Source organism: Rhineura floridana, chromosome 4, assembly GCF_030035675.1.
Source record: "Rhineura floridana isolate rRhiFlo1 chromosome 4, rRhiFlo1.hap2, whole genome shotgun sequence".
Taxonomy (NCBI): Eukaryota; Metazoa; Chordata; class Lepidosauria; order Squamata; family Rhineuridae; genus Rhineura; species Rhineura floridana.
The window spans coordinates 61,796,143-61,821,895 of record NC_084483.1 but is presented as its reverse complement, the minus strand read 5'-3'; the positions used below and the strand labels follow the sequence as shown (position 1 = coordinate 61,821,895).

The window sequence follows — 25,753 nt, the reverse complement described above, 5'->3', positions numbered from 1 at the left end:
ATGTTATTGGCTGTCTTGATGGTCTAGGTTGGCTGAAAGCTATGAGATAGTTATAGATAATAGATATACACAATGCTTTTTTTGGTAAAAAAAACGAGGTGCCAGTCCTGATGCCTAGATAACAGTGCTGTGGGTGCTGGCACCCAATGGTTGCCATTGGCAACTAAAAAAGAGTTGCCAGCACTCCATACCAGTGAGTACCATCTCTCTCTCTCACACACACACACAAAAAGCCCTGGCTGTAGATAACAGATAAAGATATTCAGGTGTAATGAAAATCTCCTGCTCCAATAATACTCTTCTACCCACTTTAGTGATGTTGGGTACATGAAAAACACCTAAAAACTTATTCTGTTTAAAAATCCTTGGAAGGAATAACCACTGTAGAGTAGTGGCTAGAGCATATGGAGTAGGACCAGGAAGACCCATGTTTAAATCCTTACTGAGACAGAGAGCTTTCTTGGTGATCTTGGGCCAGTCACTATATCTAACCTACCTGTAGAGTTGCTGTGAAGATAAAATGGGTAAGGAGAGAACCATGTATTCTGCCCTGAGCTCCTTTGAGAAATGGCAGGATAATAAACAGAGTGAATGAATCTACTTAGTGAATCATCCACCCACAATATCATTTGATTTATATATGCATTTAAATTATGCAGGGCTGGCACTTCCTACAAAGTCAATGTTTTTGGAATGTTTGAAGGAGGTGAAAGTGCACCACTGATTGGAGAAGAAATGACTACCCTTTTGGATGCTACTGTAGTGCCCATTTTACCTAGAGGTAAATATGGTTTTAATGAGAAGTCTGTTTCTTATTTGGGCATTTTTGCTGTAGATACTACTTTTCAAAACTTGTACAGCAAACTGTTTTTAACACAATTAACTGATACAGTTATTTACTTACAGGAGTACTTGCATAATAAAGAGGTTGCTTTTCATGAAGACCACCCCTTGGTCTTTAGTGGCTACTTTTAAAGCCAGCCCACCCCCCGCAGTTAATATTCACCTTTATGAAAATGCTGTATGAAGGATTTTGAAATATATAATTCTATTTAACAGAATTGTAGGGTGAAAAACTTTTGGCCAGGATCCAGACAGCTACTTTAGAAGTGTCCAAGGACTTGAGTACACCCAGTGATTTGTTTTTACTTTTCTTTAAAAGACAGACATCCATAGCAATTGACATATTGCTTTTGAACATCCTTAAATTTTAAGAGGTTTACCCTATGGCAAGCGTGTGTGCACTGTTTGAAAAATGCAATTCTCAGCAAACATGGGCATCTGGAATTAGTTGTGCATTTCTTTGGATCCAAGCCTACATCTACATTTGAATGCTTGAGTTCAGCCCTAAATATGTTTACTAGAGTAAGCTCCTTACACACAGTGCAACTTCTGAGTAAACTTACATAGGATTGATCTGTACAGGAATTCACAGGCCATTATCGAAACACAACCAGGAGGTATATAATGTTGTGAGCGAAATGGAAAACAGTAGTTAACTTGTCCATATGGACAATAGGTGCTGTGCTGTACCTTTGCAAAAAAATTTCCATCAAGAGTGGGTGGGGGCAAAATAAAGATGCCTTCAAAAAAAGGGAGATGGAGGGTAGAACTTGAAATTCCTAGGGCAGGCACGTGTCCCAGGCTGAAAGGCAGTTTGTAAGAGCTCAGTGCCATTGCACATGAGTATGGGGATTTCCTAAAAAAGTTCAAAGCAAAAAAATGGACCAGACCCCATTGGGCATCTGGCTAACATGACAAGCTTTTATTTATTTATTTATTTATTGTGTTTATATACCATCCTTCTGCCAAGGTCCAAAACGCTTTACAATGTTATAATACTAAAACAAATAAATTGTATAAACCCCCACCCCTGTCCTATGTTTGTTTGTTTTGCAAGGTTCTTTTGCTCCCTCTGAAACAGGCAGAAAAATAGTGCTTCTTTCTTTTGCAAGGGAGAAAGCAGAGGGTTTGGCACAGCACCAGAAAATAATTCTCCCAAAGATACTGAGTTATTCTGGGTTCTAACGGAGGAAAGATTCCTTCTGATGATGGAAGACTCTTGGGATCTCATACAGTGGGTACAATCTAGCTAAAATGAGGTGCTTTTCAGTCCCATTGATTCTAATGGATGCACATGCTTAACTCTCTCCCATTGAAATCAGTGAGCCTTGAAAAGTGCTTAATGTTGACTGGATAATATGTCATGTTTCTGTTACTGCAATTTTCATTGTTCCTATGACCTAATTACTTTTCTTTCTTTCATTTTTAAATACATGAGGTAAAGTTGCAGCCTTTATGGAAAAACTATGCTGATAAGAATCCATATGCTACGATGTGCTTATGTACAGTACTGCATTAAAACATGTAGCCTATCTGGCATGGGTTTTAGCTGGGAGACTAAATACACAAAATTCTAAATGAGTTGATGGCATTGATTCTCCAACTTTTCAACTTAAGGCCACAGTCCAAATAGCTACATGTGTTGCTCTGCATTCACAGCAAGGCTTTCTGCAGACCCTACCCCTCTCTTCCAGAGAGTTTAGACATGCAGCATGGCATGTGGGTGGGAATGCAGCTGGGAAACTGAGAAGTCACCTGAGGTGTGCACAGTGACATAGTTTCCTCTCACACAGGACTGTTTGAATCCTGACCAGTGTTAGTAAGTGCTTGAACTTTGCTATAAACTCTACTTCATGATTTATAATTGTGTTGATTAAAGACTAGTATTGTATTTTCCATGCAGAAGAGGATCATGCTTTTAAATCCTCAGGTACCTGGAATAGTTCTATTCTTGAACCTACAGTACTGGATCAATTATATGGAACATAGATGAGATCACTCTTTCTTTCAACTCTGATGAGTGGGCCTGATTTTACTCAATGGGATTTCTTCCGTGTAAAGACCAGAAGCTATGATGGCATGAAGCCAGAAAGTTTTGCAGCTGGTAACATGATGTCCAGAGGAAAAAGGAGGAAGAGTACATTTGTTTCATTCAAATGGCTGATGCAAGGATCATTTAAATACTTGTGTCTTTCTGCTTTGTATAAATACACTGTGATTTACAATATGTGGAAAATGATTTTTATCCCATAAATGGAAGGTCCCAAATATTATTTGCTTTCTTTCTGAAGCATTTAAAACTTTCTATAAATGTTTGTGTTCGTCACTTCTGATTCTTTTGTGTGTGTTTGTGTGTTTCCGTATCTTATTCATGTTGTGCACTTTCTCTTGTAGTGTTAAATGTGCAAACATCTGCACCATCTTCATGAATTGACCATATACTTGTCATTTATCCCCACATATTAAACAAATGCACTAATTTCTGAAGATACTTGTTTAGCATTCATCATCAGGTTTTATAAATTCATTAATGAGAAGATATACAATAATGAAGTAGTCTGTGATTGGCTACCTGATTTAAGTTTTTTTATTTGTCCATGAATTTTGCTGTGAAGTTAATTCTCACTGCACTTAGGCCTAAACAAGGTAAAGTCATTAGAGAAGGAATATTCTAAAAAATCAAGTCAGTGTATGTAACAAGGGCAGTCAGTGCTTATAAACATATTAATCATAGCATATCTTTTAAAGTAAATAATAATAAATAATAACAATATTGGAAGTGCTTTCACATTATTGGTTGGACTGTGAAATACTCACTTTAAAGTTCCACTGTATATAGTCAGTTAATTAGCTTATGGGTCATGGACAATATAAAAGGGGTCAGGACAGAAAACAGCTGTTAGTTTGCTGCAACTAACATGCTTTTATTCTGATTTCTATGACAGCCATGGAATGTCAAACCAGAGCAGAAGCAGATATTGTGTTGCTGGTGGATGGCTCATGGAGTATTGGTCGACTAAATTTTAAAACAATCCGAAGCTTCATTGCTCGCATTGTTGAAGTATTTGATATTGGTCCAGACAAAGTGCAGATTGGTAAGTTTTGAAGATACTGGAATAATTTTGGGTCTTTCAGGACATTTTGTAACTAAGTGATATTTCTTCCTCAGCTCTTGCACAATATAGTGGAGATCCTAGAACAGAATGGGACCTCAATGCACATACAACCAAACAGACTTTATTGGATGCTGTCGCCAACTTGCCATATAAAGGAGGCAACACCCTAACAGGTAACATTCTGCTACTGATTTCCTCATAAGATACAGTGGAAAACACTCACAATATTATATGGTCTGGAAATATTTGCTTTGCAGATATTGTACCCTATAAATTGAAGATATTGCACCATAGAATTATCTTTATTATAATAAATATATTTATATGGTGGACAAATAAGTCTTTCCGTTTTCTCCTTGGTTTCTCTTTTGTCTCTCAGACTCTTCAAACAATTCTCCTCAGAATCTCTTCAGAACTCTTCCCCAATTTCCTCAGACAAAATCCTTTCAGTCTCCTATAGCAGACCCTAAGGGACAAAAAGGACTGTGCTCCTGGCATCCCACAGGGACCCTCACTGTATGGTGTTATCTTGTATAAATGATCTCCATACAGGAGAGTAGTCTGTGGTTATTAGGCTGAAAGTTTGGTTTTTGTCACTTCCAAAGAATAAGTACTTGTATTTTTTTTTAATTCTATGGAGAAAACATTAGCTAGGTGCCATTTTGATTTGGAAAATGGCTCAAAAGAGAGGGTTAAACACCCTACTCCTACTACTGCTCTAAACAAATTGGCACCTCTTCTCAGCTGTATTTCCATCTTTTCAAAAAGTCAATCACCAATCTCCCATGTAATATGTAATTTAGCTTAAGGGAATAGAAATTCCTTTCACTTCTGAAAAGAAGTGGTGGATGGCTTACCTCACGGTTGATAACCATGACAGCTGAACAGAAGTGACTAGATGGAGCAAAACCTATCTGAATCCTAATGAATGTACCTACCTATCCTACTTTTGGGAGGCCTATCCTCTAGGCTGGAATGAATGGCTAATAAATAATGAGTACCTGTTCTTGTGTGATTTCAGGAACAGCTTTGGATTTCATCCGAAACAAATCCTTTACAACAAAAGCTGGCATGAGGCCTGGAGCTCGCAAAATTGCTGTCCTCATCACAGATGGCAAATCACAGGATGATATAGTTGCGCCATCTCAGAACCTGAGAGATGCGGGAGTGGAGCTTTATGCTGTTGGTAAGTACCATGTGTAGAGGCAGTAAATATAGAAACTGGTTGAAAGACCAAATTGCTCATTCTTGTTTATATGAATCATAAAATAGCACCCAACAAATGCTCCTAGGTTATCTAAAATGTTTTACTTGTGATATTTTAAGGTATCAAAAATGCTGATGAAAATGAACTGAAGCAGATTGCAACAGACCCAGATGACACTCATGTTTACAATGTTGGCGATTTCACCCTCCTTGTTAATATTATTGATGACCTTACTATTAATTTGTGCAATAGTGTAAAAGGTCCAGGTATGTTTCCCTTTCCAGTTTTATTTTCAACTTTTTTTTTGCCTTTTATATGCTGTCTGTTTATTTTTCCTAAATTACTCACCTGGAACTTTGTCAAACATGGCTGCTGGAAATCAATGCGGTGTGCAGAACATCTGCGCTGTTCACCTCTGTTATGTGTAAACTTGTAATGCAGTCTTTTCACAAACTGATTGTTTTTCCTTAGGCAGAAAGTGCCTAAAAGACATCTCAAGTCTGAAGATATAATGCATATTGCACTTTGACTTATCTCAGAACAATAGTGTATTTTAAGGTCCCTTCTTGCAGTATCCTCATAGTGTGGTAGCTGTTGAAGCCCAGTTTCTTTTTGCAGCTCTCAGATAGCATCTGAAGCCCTGGGTCATGTGGGAAGTACCAATGTGGCAGCCCTTCCCACATACCAACATTACGCTACTTTCTGGTAGGGGGGTATTGCTGGGGTGAGAACAAGTCAAAGTATGGAATCCTCTCATGTGACCCAAGTTTCTGATCTTACCTTCACAATGTAGGAAGGAGATTGGCTGCACTGGTGTCTACACCACAAAGCAACATGAGAAAATGTCCTCAGGAAGGGATATCTTCCGTGGCAGTTTTAGGACAGATACTCATGAGCATCTGTTGGCATATTAATTGAACAAGATAAAGGGCAAATTCAAACATTAAAACAATTCATCCACAGAAGAACATAACATGAAATAACGTGCCCTCAGCATGTAGATTATCAGTTTTGATGATTGCAAATTGATGTTTTTTTGCTAGGAAGCTGCTACTGGCTACAGCTTCTCAGTGCATGGACTTAGGTTTACCATGGCAACTTAAGGGTGATCACCACAGATAACAATATGTATTATATTTTAGTATAAATTCTTTTATACATCTGGATCATATACATCCCAGTTCAATAGTGATAGTTATTCAGTAGTTTCAAAACTTGAGTAAAAACAATAAATGCATTATAGGAAAGAAGAGGGCATTCTATAGTAATTAAAAAACCCCAGTTCTAGTTGTTTTGCATTTCTGTTGTCTCCCAATTAAGATTTTACAACACTATTTCTTTTGAATCACAGGTGATTTGTCACTACCACCAACTAATCTAGTTACCTCTGAGGTGACACCTCGTTCCTTCAGAGTATCTTGGACTGCACCTACTGAGAGTGTTGATAGATACAGGGTTGAATATTATCCTGCTTCTGGTGGCTCATCAAAGGAGGTCAGAACTGGACACTCAATTTTATTTTTTATTTATGTTTGGGTATATTACTAGCTTCATAAATTTTGGAATCGTTTTACAAAAGCATGTTTATTATACACTGACTGTAATACTAGGTTCTAGAATGTATTAATCATAATTGTGTTTTGGAATGTTTTTAGTATGTTTTTCTTTTTCCTGTTAATTTCTTTTATGTTTGCCGCCCTGGGCTCCTTCGGGAGGAAGGGAGGGATGATAACAACCAGAGCTTGGAAAAGTTACTTTTTTTGAACTACAACTCCCATCAGCCCAATCCAGTGGCCATACTGGCTGGGGCTGATGGGAGTTGTAGTTTAAAAAAGTAACTTTTTCAAGCTCTGATAACAACAGTAGCAGCAGCAGTAAATAATAATAATAATAATACTATCCAATGATGTTGTGAATGTGTAGATCAACCTTTTCAAATTAATCATCAGAGAGAATTTCCATATGTTCTAATATCAGCTCAAACACATTGGTACTGTTCAGTGGCAACAAGTCACATAGATGACTGGGGACAGCAAGTGATAAGTGCAGGCTTTCTCAGAGATCCAGAAAGGCCCGGGTCATTTCCAGCTTTTGAGGCTCCTAGCTATATTAATTTTTTCTAAAAAAAATGACATATCAAAGCAGAATAAGGCACAAAAAAGTGAATGGTTTGTTTATACAATCAGCTGATCTGAGAGGACACATTCATCATGGTTTAATCTTGTGCCATCAGATCAGACGTATTTTTATTAATATTTATGAACATTTAAAACTATTTAATAATTTATTTATTTATTTATTTATTTCAATTTTTATACCGCCCATAGCAAAGCTCTCTGGGTGGTGTACATCAAGTAAAAACATTTTACATTCAATTTAAAACCACCTGGTCATCAAATCGACAATTTAAACATACAGCAAAAACTAAGATTAACATAATTAAACCCATTAAATAAAAGTCAAAAAGTAATTAGAAAAAGATGAACATATAACTATCTTTACAACATTAAATACAAAATACTAAAATATTAAAATACTAAGAATACTAAAAATACTAAAACGACTGGGTAAAGAGGAAGGTTTTCACCTGGCGCCGAAAGGATAGTAATGTAGGCGCCAGGCGTACCTCATCAGGAAGGGTGTTCCATAGTTCGTGGGCCGCTACCGAGAAGGCCCTCTTTCTTGTAGTCACCTTCCGGGCGTCTTTCTGAGTAGGCACCCGGAGGAGGGCCTTCGATGTTGAGCGCAGTGTACGGGTAGGTTCATATCGGGAGAGACGTTCCATCAGGTATTGCGGGCCCATGCCGTGTAAGTCTTTATAGGTTAAAACCAGCACCTTGAATCGAGCCCGGAAACATATAGGCAGCCAGTGCAAGTGGGCCAGAATCGGTGTCACATGTTCCGACCGCTTGGTCCCAGTTATTAATCTGGCCGCTGCATTCTGCACAAGCTGCAGTTTCCGAACCGTCTTCAAGGGCAGCCCCACGTATAGTGCATTGCAGTAGTCCAATTTCAAGGTTACCAGAGCATGAACAACTGAAGCAAGATGTTCCCTGTCCAGATACGGGCGTAGCTGGGCTACCAGCCTAAGTTGGTAAAAAGCACTCCGTGCCACCGAGGCCACCTGCGCCTCAAGTGACAAGGACGGGTCCAAAAGGACTCCCAAGCTGCGCACCTGCTCCTTCAGGGGGAGTGTAACCTCATCCAGAACAGGTCGAACATCCATCTGGTCAGGGGATCCATTTTCTAACAGCATCTCAGTCTTGTCTGGATTGAGCTTCAATTTGTTCACTCTCATCCAGTCCATTATCGCGGCCAAGCATCGGTTTAGCACCTTGACGGCCTCACCTGAAGAAGATGAAAAGAAGTAGAGCTGTGTATCATCAGCGTACTGATGAGAACACACTCCAAAACTCCTGATGACAGCACCCAGCGGCTTCATATAGATGTTAAAGAGCATGGGGGACAGAACTGATCCCTGCGGAACTCCATATTGGAGCGCCCAGGGTATCGAGTAGTGCTCCCCAAGCACTACTTTCTGGAGACAACCTGCCAGATAGGAGCGGAACCACTGCCAAGCAGTACCTCCAACTCCCAAATCCGCAAGCCTCCCCAGAAGGATGCCATGGTCGATGGTATCAAAAGCCGCTGAGAGATCAAGGAGAATCAACAGGGTTCCACTCCCCCTGTCTTTCTCCCGACAAAGGTCATCATACAGGGCGACCAAGGCCGTCTCCGTGCCAAAACCGGGCCTGAAACCCGATCGAAATGGATCCAGACAATCGGTCTCATCCAAGAGTGCCTGGAGCTGGGATGCAACCACCCTTTCCAGAACCTTGCCCAGGAATGGCACATTTGCTACCGGCCTATAGTTATTCAAATTATCTGGGTCCAGGGAAGATTTCTTCAAAAGTGGTCTCACCACCACCGCCTTAAGGCAGTTCGGGACTACTCCCTCACATAGTGAGGCATTAATCACTTCCCTGGCCCAGCCGGCAGTGCCATCCCTGCTAGCTTTTATTAGCCATGAGGGGCAAGGATCTAACACAGAAGTGGTTGCACAAAATCTGTGTCAGTTAACAAACAAAGGCCTGTCAGCTCAGAGTGTGTTCTGGTCCAATGTGCATCAAAACAAGTTGCGAAACATCAAATGTCAAAAAAATAACAGGTGTCTAAATCTGAGGTCCCCTTGAGCTTGAAGCACAGGCCAAACGGCCCTCCTGCCCCTCCCTCCTCAATTGGGTCTGAATAAATGTGTATATGTGAACTAGTTCTTAGACCCTTGGATACAGACATAACACAGCTGGTTACAAGTAGCTGCAGCATACGCGGTGAGGTGTTGTGCAACTTTCCTTGCTGCAGCAGGTCTACCTGTTGTCATTGGCACCAGGATGGGCTGGGGCAGTGCAGTGTTGAAGGGGGGTATGAGTGTTGAAGCATCTGCCCCTGCAGCTCCTGGTCCTTACCCTGCCCTCAACACCGCCCCATTCCTGTCCCAGCAGTCCTGGTGAGCTGTAGTGTAGCTGCAGCCAGGAACATGGCATAGCTGCAATGCCCCACCTCATGCACCATGACTGGCTACGTGGTGTAACTCTATATAAGTTTGAGCCATGTATTCTAAGAGGATGCTTCATTTGCAGGAACCAAAGTACTCTTCCTCCACCCCCCCTCCCAAATCAGTTTATAGGAATAAATAATATATTACAAACCAAGTAGTTATCATAAAGCATTTCCTAGTAAATTTTGATTATTCTTCTAAAACTTCATATGTCGATCACAGAAAAGTGTGTGTCAGTAAGCCTCAGCTCCACATGCACACCAGATTTTTCTCCTAGGTTTTCCTTTGCTGCACTTCACAGCATAGCTTTGAGTGTACCAGTTCACAGGAGGGAGTTATCCAAAGAGTTGCTCACGTTTACAGAAGTGGCTTGAACTAATCCAGTAGAATTTTGACTCCCCCGCCCTTTGAACAGTTGACTCACACTCCTATGACACATCACAAACTATTTTTAAACCCAGTGAAATTTCAGAGATAGTTTGCAATGTGGTATGGGGGATAAATGTTTGAGGGATTCCACCTCCCCCCGAAAAAGCTCCTTTGATCTCAGAGAACTTGTTTCATGGTACTTTGAATCCTGGCCAGTATACTTAGGGTTGCCAGATCAAGCAACACAGAATCCTGAGGCAAGCTTAGTGTAGAATAATGCTAAAGGCTTACTTTAACAGTGAGTTCCTTAACATTGCTGTAGATAAAATTAAATCTGTAGTACAATTGCATTACATTTTTACTAGAAGTTTCTTTTCTTGTAGTAAGGGCAAGAGCAGAAATAACAACAGCAGTGGAAAGGTTTATGTACAATTATCTCTTACCATTTCTTGTTTTTACGCAGGTGTTTGTAAGTCGTTCAGAGACTACTACAGTTCTGACTGGCCTCAAGCCTGAAACAGAGTATGTTGTGAATGTGTTTTCTGTGGTAGAAGGTATTAATAGTGAACCTCTAAAGGGCACCGAAACAACTTGTAAGTGATAATTCCAATGCAATTAAGGTATTTAATAATTCATAAGACTTGCAGATAATTTCCAAACCAACTTTTTAACAAAGTTCTGCTCCGATTGTGTGTAGGAATATGGATGGAGGAGGAGAACTCCAAGCATATAAAAGCTTCCATGAATATTGTTAAAGATAGTAATGGCCTGTTCGGTATGCATTGCCTTACTGTAAAGCAAAAGGATTCCGTGACAAGCAGAGCAGTCTCAAATAGAGGAAGCCAGCATAATTTCCACCAGCCTAAGTTTAGTGTCTGCAACTTACTGCTATTCCAAACTCAGTTCAGGAATGGGGTTACTGCAAGTTGAGCTGGTCCAAGCCTGACAGAGGAGGAAACCCCTTTAAAATAGAGTTTGACTTACACCATCCTTTTTGTTGGAATGTGTACCGCCAGGTTGTCAGGTCATGTGGCTGAGCTGAAAGAAGTTTGGAATAGGTGTTTGCCTTCCTTGCCACATGCTCCTGCCCTGTCCCCACCACACCTCTTTTTGAGGACTTATGTTGGCGTAAACTCCAGCTTAAGTTCCAGTGGTTGAGCCTCAGCTGAGCCAGGATAGCCCCAGCTGAGCTGGTTGAAGGACTTATGTCAGCATTTCTCTGACTGAGCTGGGAAGCATCTTAAAGATAAACTTACTGTCTCCAGACTGATATATAATGTAAATTCCTGGTTTTCAGGAAACCTGGTTCTTACTGACTCCAGGCGGGTATCATAAACTTTGTTAGGGGTGCACTATTGTTAATTTGAAAGAGAAATCCTCTGGCAATATCAATTTCTAAAATTCCTTAGCTCATCTATTTGATCAGGAAGTCTGTTTTTATTCCCTTCAAAGCCACAAACACCCAAAAGTTCACTGAAGGGGCTGTTTCCCAGACTTTACTGCAACTTGAGCTCCTTTAACCTACTCCATTAAGATGAACAAAATTATAGGAAACCTCTAAAATGTGTGTGTGCCCTTTTCATTCCCCAAAGATGTTCTGGAAAATGCTCATACCATGTAGTTCTTCAAAGGCAGCCTACAGATATGTTCATGTAGCAAAGGCTTACTAGAAACAGATGATAGTCCCCCACCTCCTGAGAATTAGAGGTTGCTGTTAGAATGGCCATTGCTCATAGTATTTGTCTTGCTTATTTTTGTCTTGGGTAAACAGGTCTTGCAGGTTTTTGTATTGTTCAATAACTTGTAAAATCTGTTTTTTAAAAAATACTACCTTCAGCTTCTTGGAAGCCAATTTTACATAGACAACTTAAAGCAGTTCTTGCTTCAATTCATTTTTAATATAAATGGACCAGAATGTTTAAAGACAGAGTTTGCCAAAATATAAACTATTTTGGGGAATAGCATTACATAGTCTTGCTGATGTCTGATTGTGTTACAGTACCTTTAAGTGGAGCAAAAAGCCTAAGAATAAGAGATATTACTCACAGCAGCATGAGAGTCATTTGGGAACGTGCTCCAGGGAATGTTCATAAATACATACTGAGATACAAAGCAGCTGAAGAAGCTGAAGTAAAAGAGGTAGGTGAACTTTAGCTAATGTGTGAAGATAGCTTAAGTGGAGTATTTAAACACGATCACCTACAGGAGTGCCATTAAAAAGCAATGGGAAACCTGAGCTCATAATCTGTAAGTTTAATTTCCCTCTTAAACAAATGTAGTTTCTTTGGTTTCCATGGTACTGAACCATTATATATGTGCTGTTCTCTCTCCCCCCCCCCGAAGTTAGTACTGTTAAGCAACAGGATTCTTACTGAGAATCATAGAATAGTAGAGTTGGAAGGGGCCTATAAATCCAAGTAATAGGAGAGTGATAATGACTTGTTGCAAAAGGAATAATCATGTTTTTAAATAAACAACCAGGGAGTGTGGTAAAAGATATGTAAAGCAGGGTAGCATGAGGATACCAGGCTAAATAGCTGTGAATACTGGACCACAGCAGGTTTGCTAAAGCGGGGGGGGGGAAGTACCACCAAAATTGATTATTTAGAAAAGTTCAGGGCTTTGTCCTTACAGTAACCTTTCCTAACCTGGTGTTTTTGGACAACAACTCCTGTTAGCCCCAGCCAGCACAGCCATTGATGCCTTATAGTGACTGCCTTATAGCATTGGGAAAAATCAAAGAAGATATCTTCAGGTTAACACACTTTGGTGCAGTTCATTTGTAAACAAACAGATCAGTATAAAGTTCACCATAAGTTTCCAGTGATCTTTCTCCAGCAGCAGCGGCTTTGTGAAAATTGCCCTGAACTTTCCACATATACTGTAGAAAACAAAAGTATGAAACTGATGATGCCAGGAGGAAAGTGACATTGTAATAAAGCTGTTTTGTTTATGTCTAGGTGGAAGTGGATCCATCTCAGACAAGCACGGTTCTGCCTGATCTTTTTTCCAAAACACGTTATAATGTTGAGCTTGTTGCAATATATGATGAAGGACCCTCTGTGCCAGTAGTTGCAGAAGCCACCACTTGTATGTCCACTCTATTATTTAATATTTTCTTTAAATTGTTAAACAAATGTATGATTTGAAAGTTTTGTAAAGAGCAATGTCCTAGGCACCTTAGGGTAGTTTTATTTGCCAACTATGCATATGAAAAAATATGTTTGAAGATGTTTTAATGGTGATTCCTGATGATCTTATGATCAGGCCAGGATGAAGTCTATAAGAGACTCAGGTTGCTCTGCTAGTCATCATCTTAGGTAGGAAGTTCCTGATCAGTGCAAAAGAAAAATATGAAAAGTTAACGCAGCAACTTCCACCTCCACAGCACTTGTAGCAACCACAAAATCTGAGAGCAACAAACACATTTCCAACAACCTGTACCCTCAGGAACTGTAACTACCTGAACTCCTGCTGGGATATAAATCAAATAATAAATAAATAAAAATGAATAAATACCTCATATACCAATGAGGTCACTAATTCTGAACCAGGCAGCATCCCTGACAACAGCTCCTATCAGATACACTGCCAGGAATTGCATTGTAGCAGTTGTAATGAAAAAAATGAATGTAGCAATGTTTACTGTACTTAGCATCTCTGGCCTCTTTGGCAGAGTACCAGAATTGGTGTATTGCCCACTGTAGTGGCAAAGCAGTATCATTGGCACAGCTACTCTTGATGGGAATACTGCCTTTGGGTTTCACGGGGAGAGCTGGGAAGGATGACCCTGTTCATTTGCCAGTTCATGCCATTGCCCACAGACGTGGCAGACTCACAGAACAGTAGGAAACCCACACAACATTTTGTAGGGCACAGACGGCATGGCAATTTGTAACCCTAGGCCACTTCAAGATCACATATAGTACTCATGAGGAACGGGGGAAAGAAAGCACAAAGTTGGATGTGCAACATGGGGACAGCAGAAAGACAAATCATGGCCATACCATAGATAAGGACCAGAAGCCTGAAAAGTTTAATAAATGCAGGGAAGGAGGCAAAAGGAGACAGCATGGAATTGCCCAGCTCTCAGCCCAATCTAATGATGGCGCTTGTTTCTATGACCATCCATAACTGGAAGCAATTACAAATGAAGACTTCATCACTGGCACACTCATAGGAGACAGATGTTGGTCTTAGACAAGTGCATTGCGAAATTTAAAAAGGACATTGATGTCCCTAATGTCCATTTTGCTTTGGGGACAAATGGAAGGTTGAACTGTGTGACAGGAAAAATCCATGTATTTAAAATAATGTAGTATTACTTGGGTTATGCACCCCTAATATGTATTTAAAAACCTTTTCTTTTTTGTCCATTTCCTTCATTTTTTTTGTAAGTGAAATTTCCTCATTTTTGAAGGGCTTAATATTTTGCATTTAAAGAATTCCAGTGAGAGATAATGATTAACCATCCTTCTAATGATGTGTCTCTGTGCCAGTTATTAATATAGTAAAATGCAGGCACACACACATATAAGGTAGCATTTTTTCATCATACTCAGGGCTCTGAAGGTATGCAGAAAAATATCACTCTGGGTGCTTCTTGAGGGGGGCTTAATACTGTAAATGCGTCACTGAGATAGCGCAAACAGATTGTATTTTTTTAAAAAACCTACTGGATTTCCCCTGTAAAGGGAAAATCCAGACTAAAGGCTAGGTCCAGTTTCAAGTTGGCAATGACTGTGATGTCATGTGGATGCTGCAAAAAACTTGTATGCATGAGGAGCACCAATTGCCAGTAAGCACCTATCTGGAAGTACCTTCTATAAAATGTCAAAAATCCTTTCCTGATTGGCTTTCTGCATGCACAAAGCCCTCCTGTAAGAACCAAATATTAGAACAGGAGAAAAGGGCCTCGGGGGGAGGGGGTCCTCCCCACTCCAGTAAAGAAATAAAATGACTCTCTCAGGCAGTGTAGGAAGATAGCAGGAAACACCTCTTAGATTTCAGCTAACTGTGCAGCATGCTGTGTATCCAGTTCCAAACCTCTCCTATGCAGCAGGGAGGGGGTTAGCCTTCCTCCCATCTTCTAAAGTATTCAGTTGCTCAGGGCAAACTAAAGAATGCATTCTGCATATCTGGGATCTTTTTTTCCCAAGCAGTAGTGAGTTCAATCAGCAGTGGGATTGTGACATGCAGGGATGGGAGAATTAACCCCTTCTCTCTGCACCATGTTGTTTTTGTTACGTGCCTTCAAGTCGATTACGACTTATGGCGACCCTATGAATCAACGACCTCCAATACCATCTGTCATGGACCACCCTGTTCAGATCTTGTAAGTTCCGGTCTGTGGCTTCCTTTATGGAATCGATCCATCTCTCCTTTGGCCTTCCTCTTTTTCTACTCCCTTCTGTTTTTCCCAGCATTATCGTCTTTTCTAGTGAATCATGTCTTCTTATTGTGTGTCCAAAGTATGATAACCTCAGTTTCATCATTTTAGCTTCTAGTGATAGTTCTGGTTTAATTTGTTCTAACACCTAATTATTGGACTTTTTCGCAGTCCATGGTATGCACAAAGCTCTCCTCCAACACCACATTTCAAATGAGTTGATTCTTCTCTTCCCTACTTGTTTCACTGTCGAACTTTCACACCTGGGCTCCTGCTGGGAAGAAGGGCAGGATACAAATAAAATAATAAATAAAATAAATAAATAAATCTGTACATAGAGATCAGGAATACCATGGTCTGAATGATCCTGACTTTAGTATTCAGTGATACATCTTTGCATTTGAGAACCTTTTCTAGTTCTGTCATAGCTGCCCTCCCCAGTCCTAACCTTCTTCTGATTTCTTGACTATTGTCTCCATTTTGGTTAATGATTGTGCTGAGGTATTGATAATCCTTGACGTTCAATGTTCTCGTTGTCTGCATATAGATTAAACAAGTAGGGTGATAAAATACAACCCTGTCTCACACCCTTTCCGATGGGGAACCAATCGGTTTCTCCATATTCTATCCTTACAGTAGCCTCTTGTCCAGAGTATAGGTTGCACATCAGAACAATCAGATGCTGTGGCACCCCCATTTCCTTTAAGGCATTCCATAGTTTTTCATGATCTACACAATCAAAGGCTTTGCTGTAATATATAAAGCACAGGGTGATTTCCTTCTGAAATTCCTTGGTCCATTCCATTTTCCAATGTATGTTTGCAGTATGATCTCTGGTGCCTCTTCCCTTTCTAAATCCACCTTGGATGTCTGGCATTTCTCGCTCCATATATGGTAAGAGCCTTTGTTGTAGAATCTGGAGCATAACTGTACTTGTAATGGGATATTAAGGCAATAGTTCGATAATTACTGCATTTCCTGGGATCCCCTTTCTTTGGAATTGGGATGTATATTGAATGCTTCCAGTCTGTGGGCCATTGTTTAGTTTTCCATATTTCTTGACAGATTTTTGTCAAAATTTGGACAGACTCTGCCTCAGTAGCTTGTAGCAACTCTATTGGTATGCCATCTGTTCCTGGTGATTTGTTTCTTTCAAGTATTTTAAGAGCAGCTTTCAACTCGCATTCTAAAATTCCTGGTTCTTCATCATACAGTTTCTCCATGAATGAATCTGTCATCCTTGCATCTCTTTTATAGAGTTCTTCATTTTATTGCTTCCATCTTCCTTTTATTCCATCTCAGTCAGTCAGTGTGCTCCCCTGTTGATTATTCAACATTCCTACCCTTGGTTTAAATTTCTGTGTAATTTATCTAATCTTTTGAAATAGGGCTCTTGTTCTGTCCTTTTTGTTGTCCTCTTCTATTTCTATACAATAACCATTGTAATAGTTCTCTTTGTCCCTACATACTAGTTGCTGTATTGTTGCATTTAGGGTTCTGACCGTGTTTCTATCTCCTTTTGCTTTTGCTTTCCTTCTCTCCTTAACCACTTTAAGAGTTTCTTCAGTCGTCCATTGAGGTCTTTCTCTCTTTTTAACAAGAGGTATTTTGAGAGCCAGTGTGGTGTAGTGGTTAACGTGTTGGACTATGACCTGGGAGACCAGGGTTCGAATCCCCACACAGCCATGAAGCTCACTGGGTGACCTTGGGCCAGTCACTGCCTCTTAGCCTCAGAGGAAGGCAATAGTAAACCGCCTCTGAATACCACTTACTTTGAAAACCCTATTCATAGGGTCGCCATAAGTCAGGATCGACTTGAAGTCAGTCCATTTCATTTCACTGTCTTTTTGAATTTTTTCCTGATAATGTCTCTGACTTCACTCCATAGTTCTTCTGGTTCTCTGTCAACTATGTTTAAAGCCTCAAATCTGTTCCTTATTTGATCTTTATATTCTTCTGGGATGTTATTTAAATTGCATTTTGGCATTATGACTGCTTTGTTCTTCTTTAGCTTTACTCCGCGTTTCAATATGACCAGTTCATGATCTGTACCGCAGTCTGCTCCTGGTCTTGTTTTCACAGAAAGTATGGAACTTCTCCATCTTCTGCTACCAGTTATATAATCAATTTGATTCCTATATTGACCATTGGTGATGTCCACATGTACAGTCATCTCAATAAAAAACCATATCCCCCAAAATAGCTGCTATTAATTCTGGATGGAAAATTCTATTGGTGCTAATGGAAGCTTTTCTGTAGGGACTGATTGCAGCTGCAGGATTGGGGACAACTTTTTGGGGGGACCATGATTGGAAAGGAAAGGGTTAAAACTTTCCATGGATGGTAGTTTCAATGAAAATCGCCCTGTCCCATGCCTGCTATTCGTTTTTTTTATTATTAAAACAACAGCAACACTCGTTTGGAGTTCTAAAGATTTGTTTAGTAGCACATCCAGTTCAGCAGGAGCATATTTGCTTGCAGGAATGCATACTATAGGATGTAAGCCATAATATTCACTAGTTTACTTTTTCTTTTTCCTGAAACTTTTCCATCACTGACACAAGGTTGGACTGCAGGTGGGTCATATTATATTGAATATTATAAGCAGTGCTTTTTTCATTATGGTACTCACCAGTATTTAGTACCGGCACTTCATTTTTGGCTCCCATGACAATCATTTTGTGCTGGCACCCACAGCACTTTTGTCAAGGTATGAGTACTAGCACATCCTTTTTTTTAACCCCCAAAGCACTGGTTATGAGTACTGTACAACCTAAAGCAATTTTCCAGATTTTGCAATGCAATTATCTAGCCAAGTAATGTGTTCAAAAATGAATATACAGGGGAAAATGTGCATAGAAGGACATTATGTTAGTGAAAATATATACAAAAATGCATTATATTTGGGGAAACTGCTTTGAAAATATGTGCATATTAGGTCAAATTGCATACAATAACACAGCCTTTCCCAAACTTTGGGTTCCCAGATTTTGCTGGGCTACATCTCACGTCAGTCCCAGTCAGCATGGCAAATGGTCAGTAATTATGGGAAGTGCACTCCAGCAACATCTGGGGACCCAAAGGCTGGGAAAAGCTTCAATAACACACATGTATTAGGAGAAATTCACACTAAAATGATGATGAATTTTCAGGAGGATTTTTAATGAAAAAATCACAACTGATGTGGAAATATGGAGAACTGAACTTAAGATTGAAAAAATGAGAAACTGTGAGAAACCAAAATGCTCAGATTCACCCCATCCCTTGGGCTAACAATTCTACTGCAGTAAATCTATGCTGCTGTAAACAAATTAAGGACTTTATCCTATGAGTACATGGCATGTAAGCTGTTCTTTACATTTCCCTTGTGCCCAAGACCTGAATGTCATATGCAGCTTCAGATACCTTATGCGTTGGATTACTCTGTGGATGTAACCTTGCATTTCTAGTGATTATTTTCCAGGCTTTTCCCCTTGAAAGGCAATTTCTCACTTCTTTTATTCTTCCCGATAGTACCTGTACCAGCACCACAAAATCTAAACATTGACCAGATAACCAGGACTAGTTTCAGAGGTACCTGGGACCATGGAGCACCTGATGTAGCTCTATACAGAGTAATGTGGGGGCTTTATGGTGGAACTGAAAAACTGGAGGTAGGAATTTTTCGATTCTCAGAAATTAATAACGTCAAAACTTACTTAGTATATAAAGCTGTCTGCCTGAAATATTAGGCTGATCACTGTGTTTCCCAAACTTTTGATATCTGGGGAACCAGTTTTCTTCTTCATTGAAGTCTGGAAATACATGTATCTATTTGCATATAAAAGTGTCAAATATGTTTTCTCAGTCATTTCCCAGAACAGGGTTCGTCCTTGCAACTGTAGAATAGCTGTTGCCTCCTGGCATCCCATCTTAACTTTTGACCAGTAACTGAGAGTTCAGGGGGTAGCATTGTGCTTTCTGGGCAAAGCTCCATTATAGGATCCATGATAGGCAATAGCAGATGGTGTGGTTGGGGCTGCACCACTCATTTGACCTACCTCTGGCTGAGTTAATACTGCATACTGGGAGGAAGAGGATGGGCAGGGTGGTAATGAGGTTGACATGCTGCCACAGCCAATCTGGCATCCCTGTATATGTCTTTACACCCCATTGACCTCATTGCTGTCTCGACCCTTCCTCTCTCTGTTCTGGTATGTTGTTGTGACTTAGTTGGAGGGTGATCAGGTGAGCACTGCAGGCCTACTGTGCCATCTGCTACTGATGATAGACTGCCAAAAACTCCCAGTTTGTTTTCCTTAAATGTATCTTTCATGGTGATGTCACTGGGTATATAAAAAAAGTTCATTCTCTCATGATGCTGGTCATAAAATCATGGTTGGGGAAATTAGCCCGTGCACACGTTGCATCCTGGTGCATGCACAGCTCAAGCACTCTCCATTTTACCCAGTCTTCCTCGAGTGGGGAAACAAATGACAGAGTGGCTGGTTTAATATTATGTGTGAACCAGTGCTTGTGGTTTCTTTCTCTCTGAATAGACTGCAATCAGAAACCAGGGTTTGTTCATGCATAGGCTAGTAATTTCCCCAAGGATGGTTTATGGTAAGTATTGTATCCATTGATAGAGGTGGGTGAGACCAATGCTTTATAGCAGCCTTTCCCAACCTTTGGGTCCCCAGATGTTGCTGGACTACAACTCCCATCAGCCCCATCCAGCATGGCCAATGGTCAGGAATTATGGGAACTGTAGTTCAGCAACATCTGGGGACCCAAAGGTTGGGAAAGGCTGCTTTATAGGATGGTGCCCTCTCTGCAATGAGAGGCATAGAGCGGTAGATCCATCGAACAATGTGGCTTAATTTTTCAAGTATGCTACAGCCCCTTCTTGCAACACACAGATATTTGGAAATCAGTGTGTTACATCAATTGATTATAGATGGATTTGTGTATGTAAAGAACCTAAAAGATCTGTTCCAGTCCATTTTTTAAAAAATGTTAATTTATGAATGGATTGCCTCAGTGGGTAACTTCATTCCTTTATTTTTCCATCCCTTGTCACTTCTGAAGACAATTCTAAATGGTGATGAAAATACTCTAGTTTTTGAAAATTTGACTCCAGACACACTGTATGACATCTCAGTTACTGCAATTTATCCTGATGAATCAGAGAGCGATGAACTGATTGGCAGTGAGCGCACACGTAAGAAATTCTGAAATGTATTTATGCATGAATTATAATTTGTAACAATAGTATTCAAATGAAAAGCATGTTTTTAATACTGTTTGTGCTTTTTTCTATATAGGGCCTATTGCGCCTGTAACACCAGGTAAGAGCCTGAATTCATGAATAGCACTTTATATATAAAGTGTTACCTGTTATCTTTTCGGCACTTATTGAAGATCTTCCTCTTTCAACAAGTCTTTTAAGTTAAGACCTTATCCCAGTCTGCTTCTGTGTTGGAATTGCATTTTAATATGTTTTTAAACCTTTTTTTTAAAAAAAAACAATGTGTTTTCTTAACCCTGTTTTAAGATGTCTTCAGAGCTTTTTAAAAATATGTTTTTAAAGTTGTTTTGTTTTAATGTGTTTTAAAGTCTGTTTTTATGATGTTTTAAAGTTTTTTTAGTGCTTTTGTTTGCTGCCCTGGGCTCCTGCTGGGAAGTAGGTTGGGATATAACTCAAATAATAAATAAATAAATATATTAGGATTATACAGAAACTATAAGCTAGAGCTAGACCAATCCAAGCCAGAATGCAGATAAGCCCTTGTTTCTACATAAGCAACTTAGTGGTGGCTCATAAAAGGGGAGGGGGGTAAACAGATGCAGTGGTGTCCTCCCTGCAGTAGCAGCACTTAACTTGTCAGGACAGGGATGAGGCAAAGCAGGCAGGGGGCAGAGAGGTTGAGGAAGCTCTGGGTTTGTGGCAGTAGCTCCGCAGGTGTGCATGCACTGCGGGGCTACTACCATCCTGGAGATTCCCCTGAACTCACCACTGCCACCTTGCTCCACCCTGACAAGGCACACCTCCACCACTGGGAGGATATCTGCCTTCATCCCCCTTAATGAGCCACTGCTGAAAATACTTTTGTGTGTATACGGGCTTTGCCTTTTCTAGCGACACTCTCATGCCTTGTGGGATATTGCTCTGGAGGTTTGCCTGAACTTCACCAGGCTTTTTAGAGGGCACAAGAAAGAGCTGCACTGGGACTACACCATAGGAGGGTTACTGCCACTCCCATCTCCTTTGTATTCTTAACAGTATACAGCAAATGACCTTTAGGGAGCACTGCTACATTGCACAGAAGACACAAAGCACAACAGCTATTGGTGTGGTGATCTCATCAGAACCTTAGATAGTGATCCAAGTAGTTGAATACTAGAGCTCAAGTTCAGGTGCTTGGGCTATGCACTGTATTCCACATGTGCACAAGAGATGGAACAGAGCTTGGAAAAGTTACTTTTTTGAACTACAACTCCCATCAGCCCCAGCAAACATGGCAACTGGATTGGGGTGATGGGAGTTGTAGTTCAAAAAAGTAACTTTTCCAAGCTCTGAGATGGAAGTAGCTCTAAAGCCTCCTGTAGTGCTTCCCTGAACATTAGAGTTGCAGAGACTTGTGCAAACCTCACTTGTAGTTGTTTTGTGGGTGATAATCCCTCTTCTTTATTTTTGTCAAGAACAGGATTCTGTAGTTTCTGCGGTAATTTTTTTTAACACCACAGCAGTATTTTTGGCACAGTACAATCAGCCTGCTTACTGATCCTAAGCACATTAATTTGAAAATATCTCCAGCTTTAATCAGTGGAACTTTCTTCCCCCCAAAATTTTTAGAATCAGGGTTCCAATAATCTACAGTATAATTGCACTCACCAGCTTATTTAGGTATTGTATACTGCTTTATATTTCAAGGAATCTCTAGTGGTATACACTGCAACAAAAATAAATATATATTATATAAAACAACAAATTTCACAACCAATATGACTACAACTGCTAATATTGATGATATTAAAGTTCTGCATTTCAGGTAACATAATTAAGCAATAAATCTCTCTACACAATATACATAAGTACATGAGAAAAATAAATACATACAAAAGTGAACCATATACAAACAACAAATACATCAAGATGCATCATTGGACTACAAAACTAGGCACCCTTCTTGCTGAACTTCAGGTGCATGACAGACTTTCTTATTCTAGAAGGCATTTTAAGGTCATTGTTGGGTTTTTGATGGGCTTTATGATAATTTTATTGTTTTATTCTGTATGGTTTATTTTATGTACACTGTTTAGAAATGCAAATGGTTAAGTGGTATATAACCATCCTAAATAAATAAATAAATAAAATACATTCCACTCATGCATGGGGCAGCTTTGGATGCTTACCTCTGTCTTTAAAAGAAATACTACAACAAAGGCTCTTACCATATATGGAGCGTGAAATGCCGGAGGTCCAAGCTGGATTTAGAAAGGGAAGAGGCACCAGAGATCATATCGCAAACATACGTTGGATAATGGAATGGACCAAGGAATTCCAGAAGAAAATCACCCTGTGCTTTATAGATTACAGCAAAGCTTTTGATTGTGTACTGTAGATCATGAAAAACTATGGAATGCTTTAAAAGAAATGGGGGTGTCACAGCATCTAATTGTCCTGATGCACTCTGGACAAGAGGCTACTATAATGACAGAATATGGAGAAATCAATTGGTTCCCCTTTGGAAAGGGTGTGAGACAGGGGTGTATTTTATCACCTTACTTGTTTAATCTATATGCAGAACATATCATACGGAAAGCAGGATTGGACCAAGATGAAGGAGGTGTGAAATCTGGAGGGAGACATATCAATAATGTAAGATATGCAGACAATACCATACTGCTAGCAGAAACCACTAATGATTTGAAATAAATGCTGATGAAAGTTAAAGAGGAAAGCACAAAAGCATGACTACAGCTGAACATTAAGAAGACTAAAGTAATGACAACAGATGATTTATGTAACTTTAAAGTCGACAATGAGAACATTGAACTTGTCAAGGATTATCAATACCTTGGCACAGTCATTTACCAAAATGGAGATAATAGTCAAGAAATCAGAAGAAGGCTAGGACTGCGGAAGACAGCTATGAGAGAACTAGAAAAGATCCTGAAATGCAAAGACGTATCTCTGAACATTAAAGTCAGGATCATAAAGACCATGGTATTCCCTATCTCTATGTATGGATGTGAAAGTTGGACAGTGAAAAAAGCGGATAAGAGAAAAGTCAACTCATTTGAAATGTGTTGGAGGAGAGCTTTGCAGATACCATGGACCGTGAAAAAGACAAATAATTGCATGTTAGAACAAATAATAATAATAATAAACTTTAATTTATAGGCCGCCTATCTGGCCAATGGCCACTCTAGGCGGTGTACAATAAAGCACGATAAAATACATGGTACAATATGATACAATAAAAACAATATAACCAGTACAGCACAATGCAAAATTACAATATTTAGTAGAGTTGTCAGTAATACAATTCTGAAGCTAGTTCACCTTAGAAGTCTCAAGTTCATAAAGGCCTGATGGAAAAGCCAAGTCTTCAGGCCTCGGCGAAATATATATAAGGAAGGGGCATGTCGAAGATCTATTGGGAGGGAGTTCCAAATCGTGGGGGCCGCCACAGAGAAGGCCCTCTCCCGAGTCCTCACCAACCCAATCACTTTAGTTGACGGGACTGAGAGGAGGCCCTGAGTGGCAGATCTTGTAGGGCGGCACAATTGTACAATTAAACCAGACCTATCATTAGAAGCTAGAACGATGAAACTGAGGTTATCATACTTTGGACACGTAATGAGAAAACATGCTTCACTAGAAAAGACAATAATGCTAGGAAAAACAAAAGATAGTAGAAAAAGAAGGCCAAAGAAGAGATGGATTGATTCCATAAAGGAAGCCGCAGACCTGAATTTACAAGGTCTGAACAGGGTGGTTTATAACAGATGCTCTTGGAGGTCGCTGATTCATAGGGTTGCCATAAGTCATAATCGTCTTGAAGGCACATAACAACATTTTGTGTATTTGGTAATGTTCTCCTTCCCTTAATTTATGTATAGCATTGTACAACATTTCTATTCAGTTCTCCTTTTCTTCTCATTATATAAGACATTCTCATATCATCCTGATCAGATTTTGCACTTGGATGGATTTACATTGTTCTAGGCAGGTCCCTATACATGCATAGTTATTCCACGTTTTATTTTCAATCTTTGTTTTTAAAAAAATTGAATTAATTTTCTCACTAGAGAAGTGACAGTCGCAGTATAGATTTTTCGCACAATATAGAATGACTGTTTATACATTAACTGTTAATAATTCTTTACTAAACAACTGTTTAATATTTTCATATCAGTCCCAACGAGCGGCCCACGAAACCTTCAGGTATACAATGCAACATCCAATAGCTTGACTGTCAAATGGGATCCTGCTACTGGACGAGTGCAGCGGTACAGGATTGTTTATCAACCTGAAACTGGGGATGGCCCTGAACAATCGGTAACCAAATCTGAAACTTATGTCTAGGGGGGGAAGCGTTACATTCCCAAACAAATACCTGTTTTTTTAAACATGAACTTGTCAGATCAATTTATTAGAACATTGCAGATTTTATCATTTTCCATAAAGGTATGAATATTACATCATAAAAATTGGATTTGCTGCCTGTATAAGTAGAATCCACAAGATGACCCATGGTGGTCTTTCAGATGTCATCTGGTAAACATCAGTTTCTCAAAGTATGGTACACAAGTGCAAAACCAGGAGACTTTTTTTTTTTGAGGGGAAAAAGACAAAAGGTTGCCAGGAAATGCTTTTTACTGCATATGTTATCCAAAAACTCCTTCAAATATTGCAGATGTTTTACATAGTCTTTCAAGATGTAAAAGCATTCAGGGTGTGTATAGATTGTCATATGTCACTATTGTGTACAATCTGATTGCCCATTGCAGGAATAGAATACTGGACTAGAAGGACATTTGGTCTGATCCAACAGGGCTCTTCTTATGTTCTTACTTTGCTATGTATGTTCAATAGGATTGGCCACAGCTTCTTAGTGTGTTTATATTATGTATTCATGCAGGAAGCCAGATGAATGTGTAGTCATCACAAGTTATCTTCTACAAACAGTTCATATGCCTTTCTCTATATGGAAATGCTTTTCATGCAGGAATTTTGTCATGTCTGGGCTTCATAATTGTCCAGTTGGCTACAACAGAAGTCA

General features: G+C 39.7%; 1 protein-coding gene across 6 annotated transcripts in view; it reads left to right on the top strand.

Annotated features, from left to right (window-relative positions):
* The window catches only part of COL12A1 (collagen type XII alpha 1 chain), a 170,632-nt gene that overhangs the window by 60,676 nt on the left and 84,203 nt on the right, over nt 1-25,753 (top strand). For 5 of the 6 annotated variants that reach the window (XM_061623145.1, XM_061623139.1, XM_061623143.1 and 2 more), the window contains exons 17-29: nt 660-781; nt 3,789-3,938; nt 4,013-4,132; nt 4,981-5,145; nt 5,286-5,432; nt 6,518-6,660; nt 10,557-10,686; nt 12,093-12,232; nt 13,054-13,183; nt 18,996-19,135; nt 20,550-20,682; nt 20,786-20,809; nt 24,887-25,029. In XM_061623145.1, the coding sequence (XP_061479129.1) occupies nt 660-781; nt 3,789-3,938; nt 4,013-4,132; nt 4,981-5,145; nt 5,286-5,432; nt 6,518-6,660; nt 10,557-10,686; nt 12,093-12,232; nt 13,054-13,183; nt 18,996-19,135; nt 20,550-20,682; nt 20,786-20,809; nt 24,887-25,029 (1,687 nt within the window). The remainder of the gene's footprint in view (nt 1-659; nt 782-3,788; nt 3,939-4,012; nt 4,133-4,980; nt 5,146-5,285; nt 5,433-6,517; nt 6,661-10,556; nt 10,687-12,092; nt 12,233-13,053; nt 13,184-18,995; nt 19,136-20,549; nt 20,683-20,785; nt 20,810-24,886; nt 25,030-25,753) is intronic. The other variant, XM_061623144.1, reaches the window with a different exon arrangement.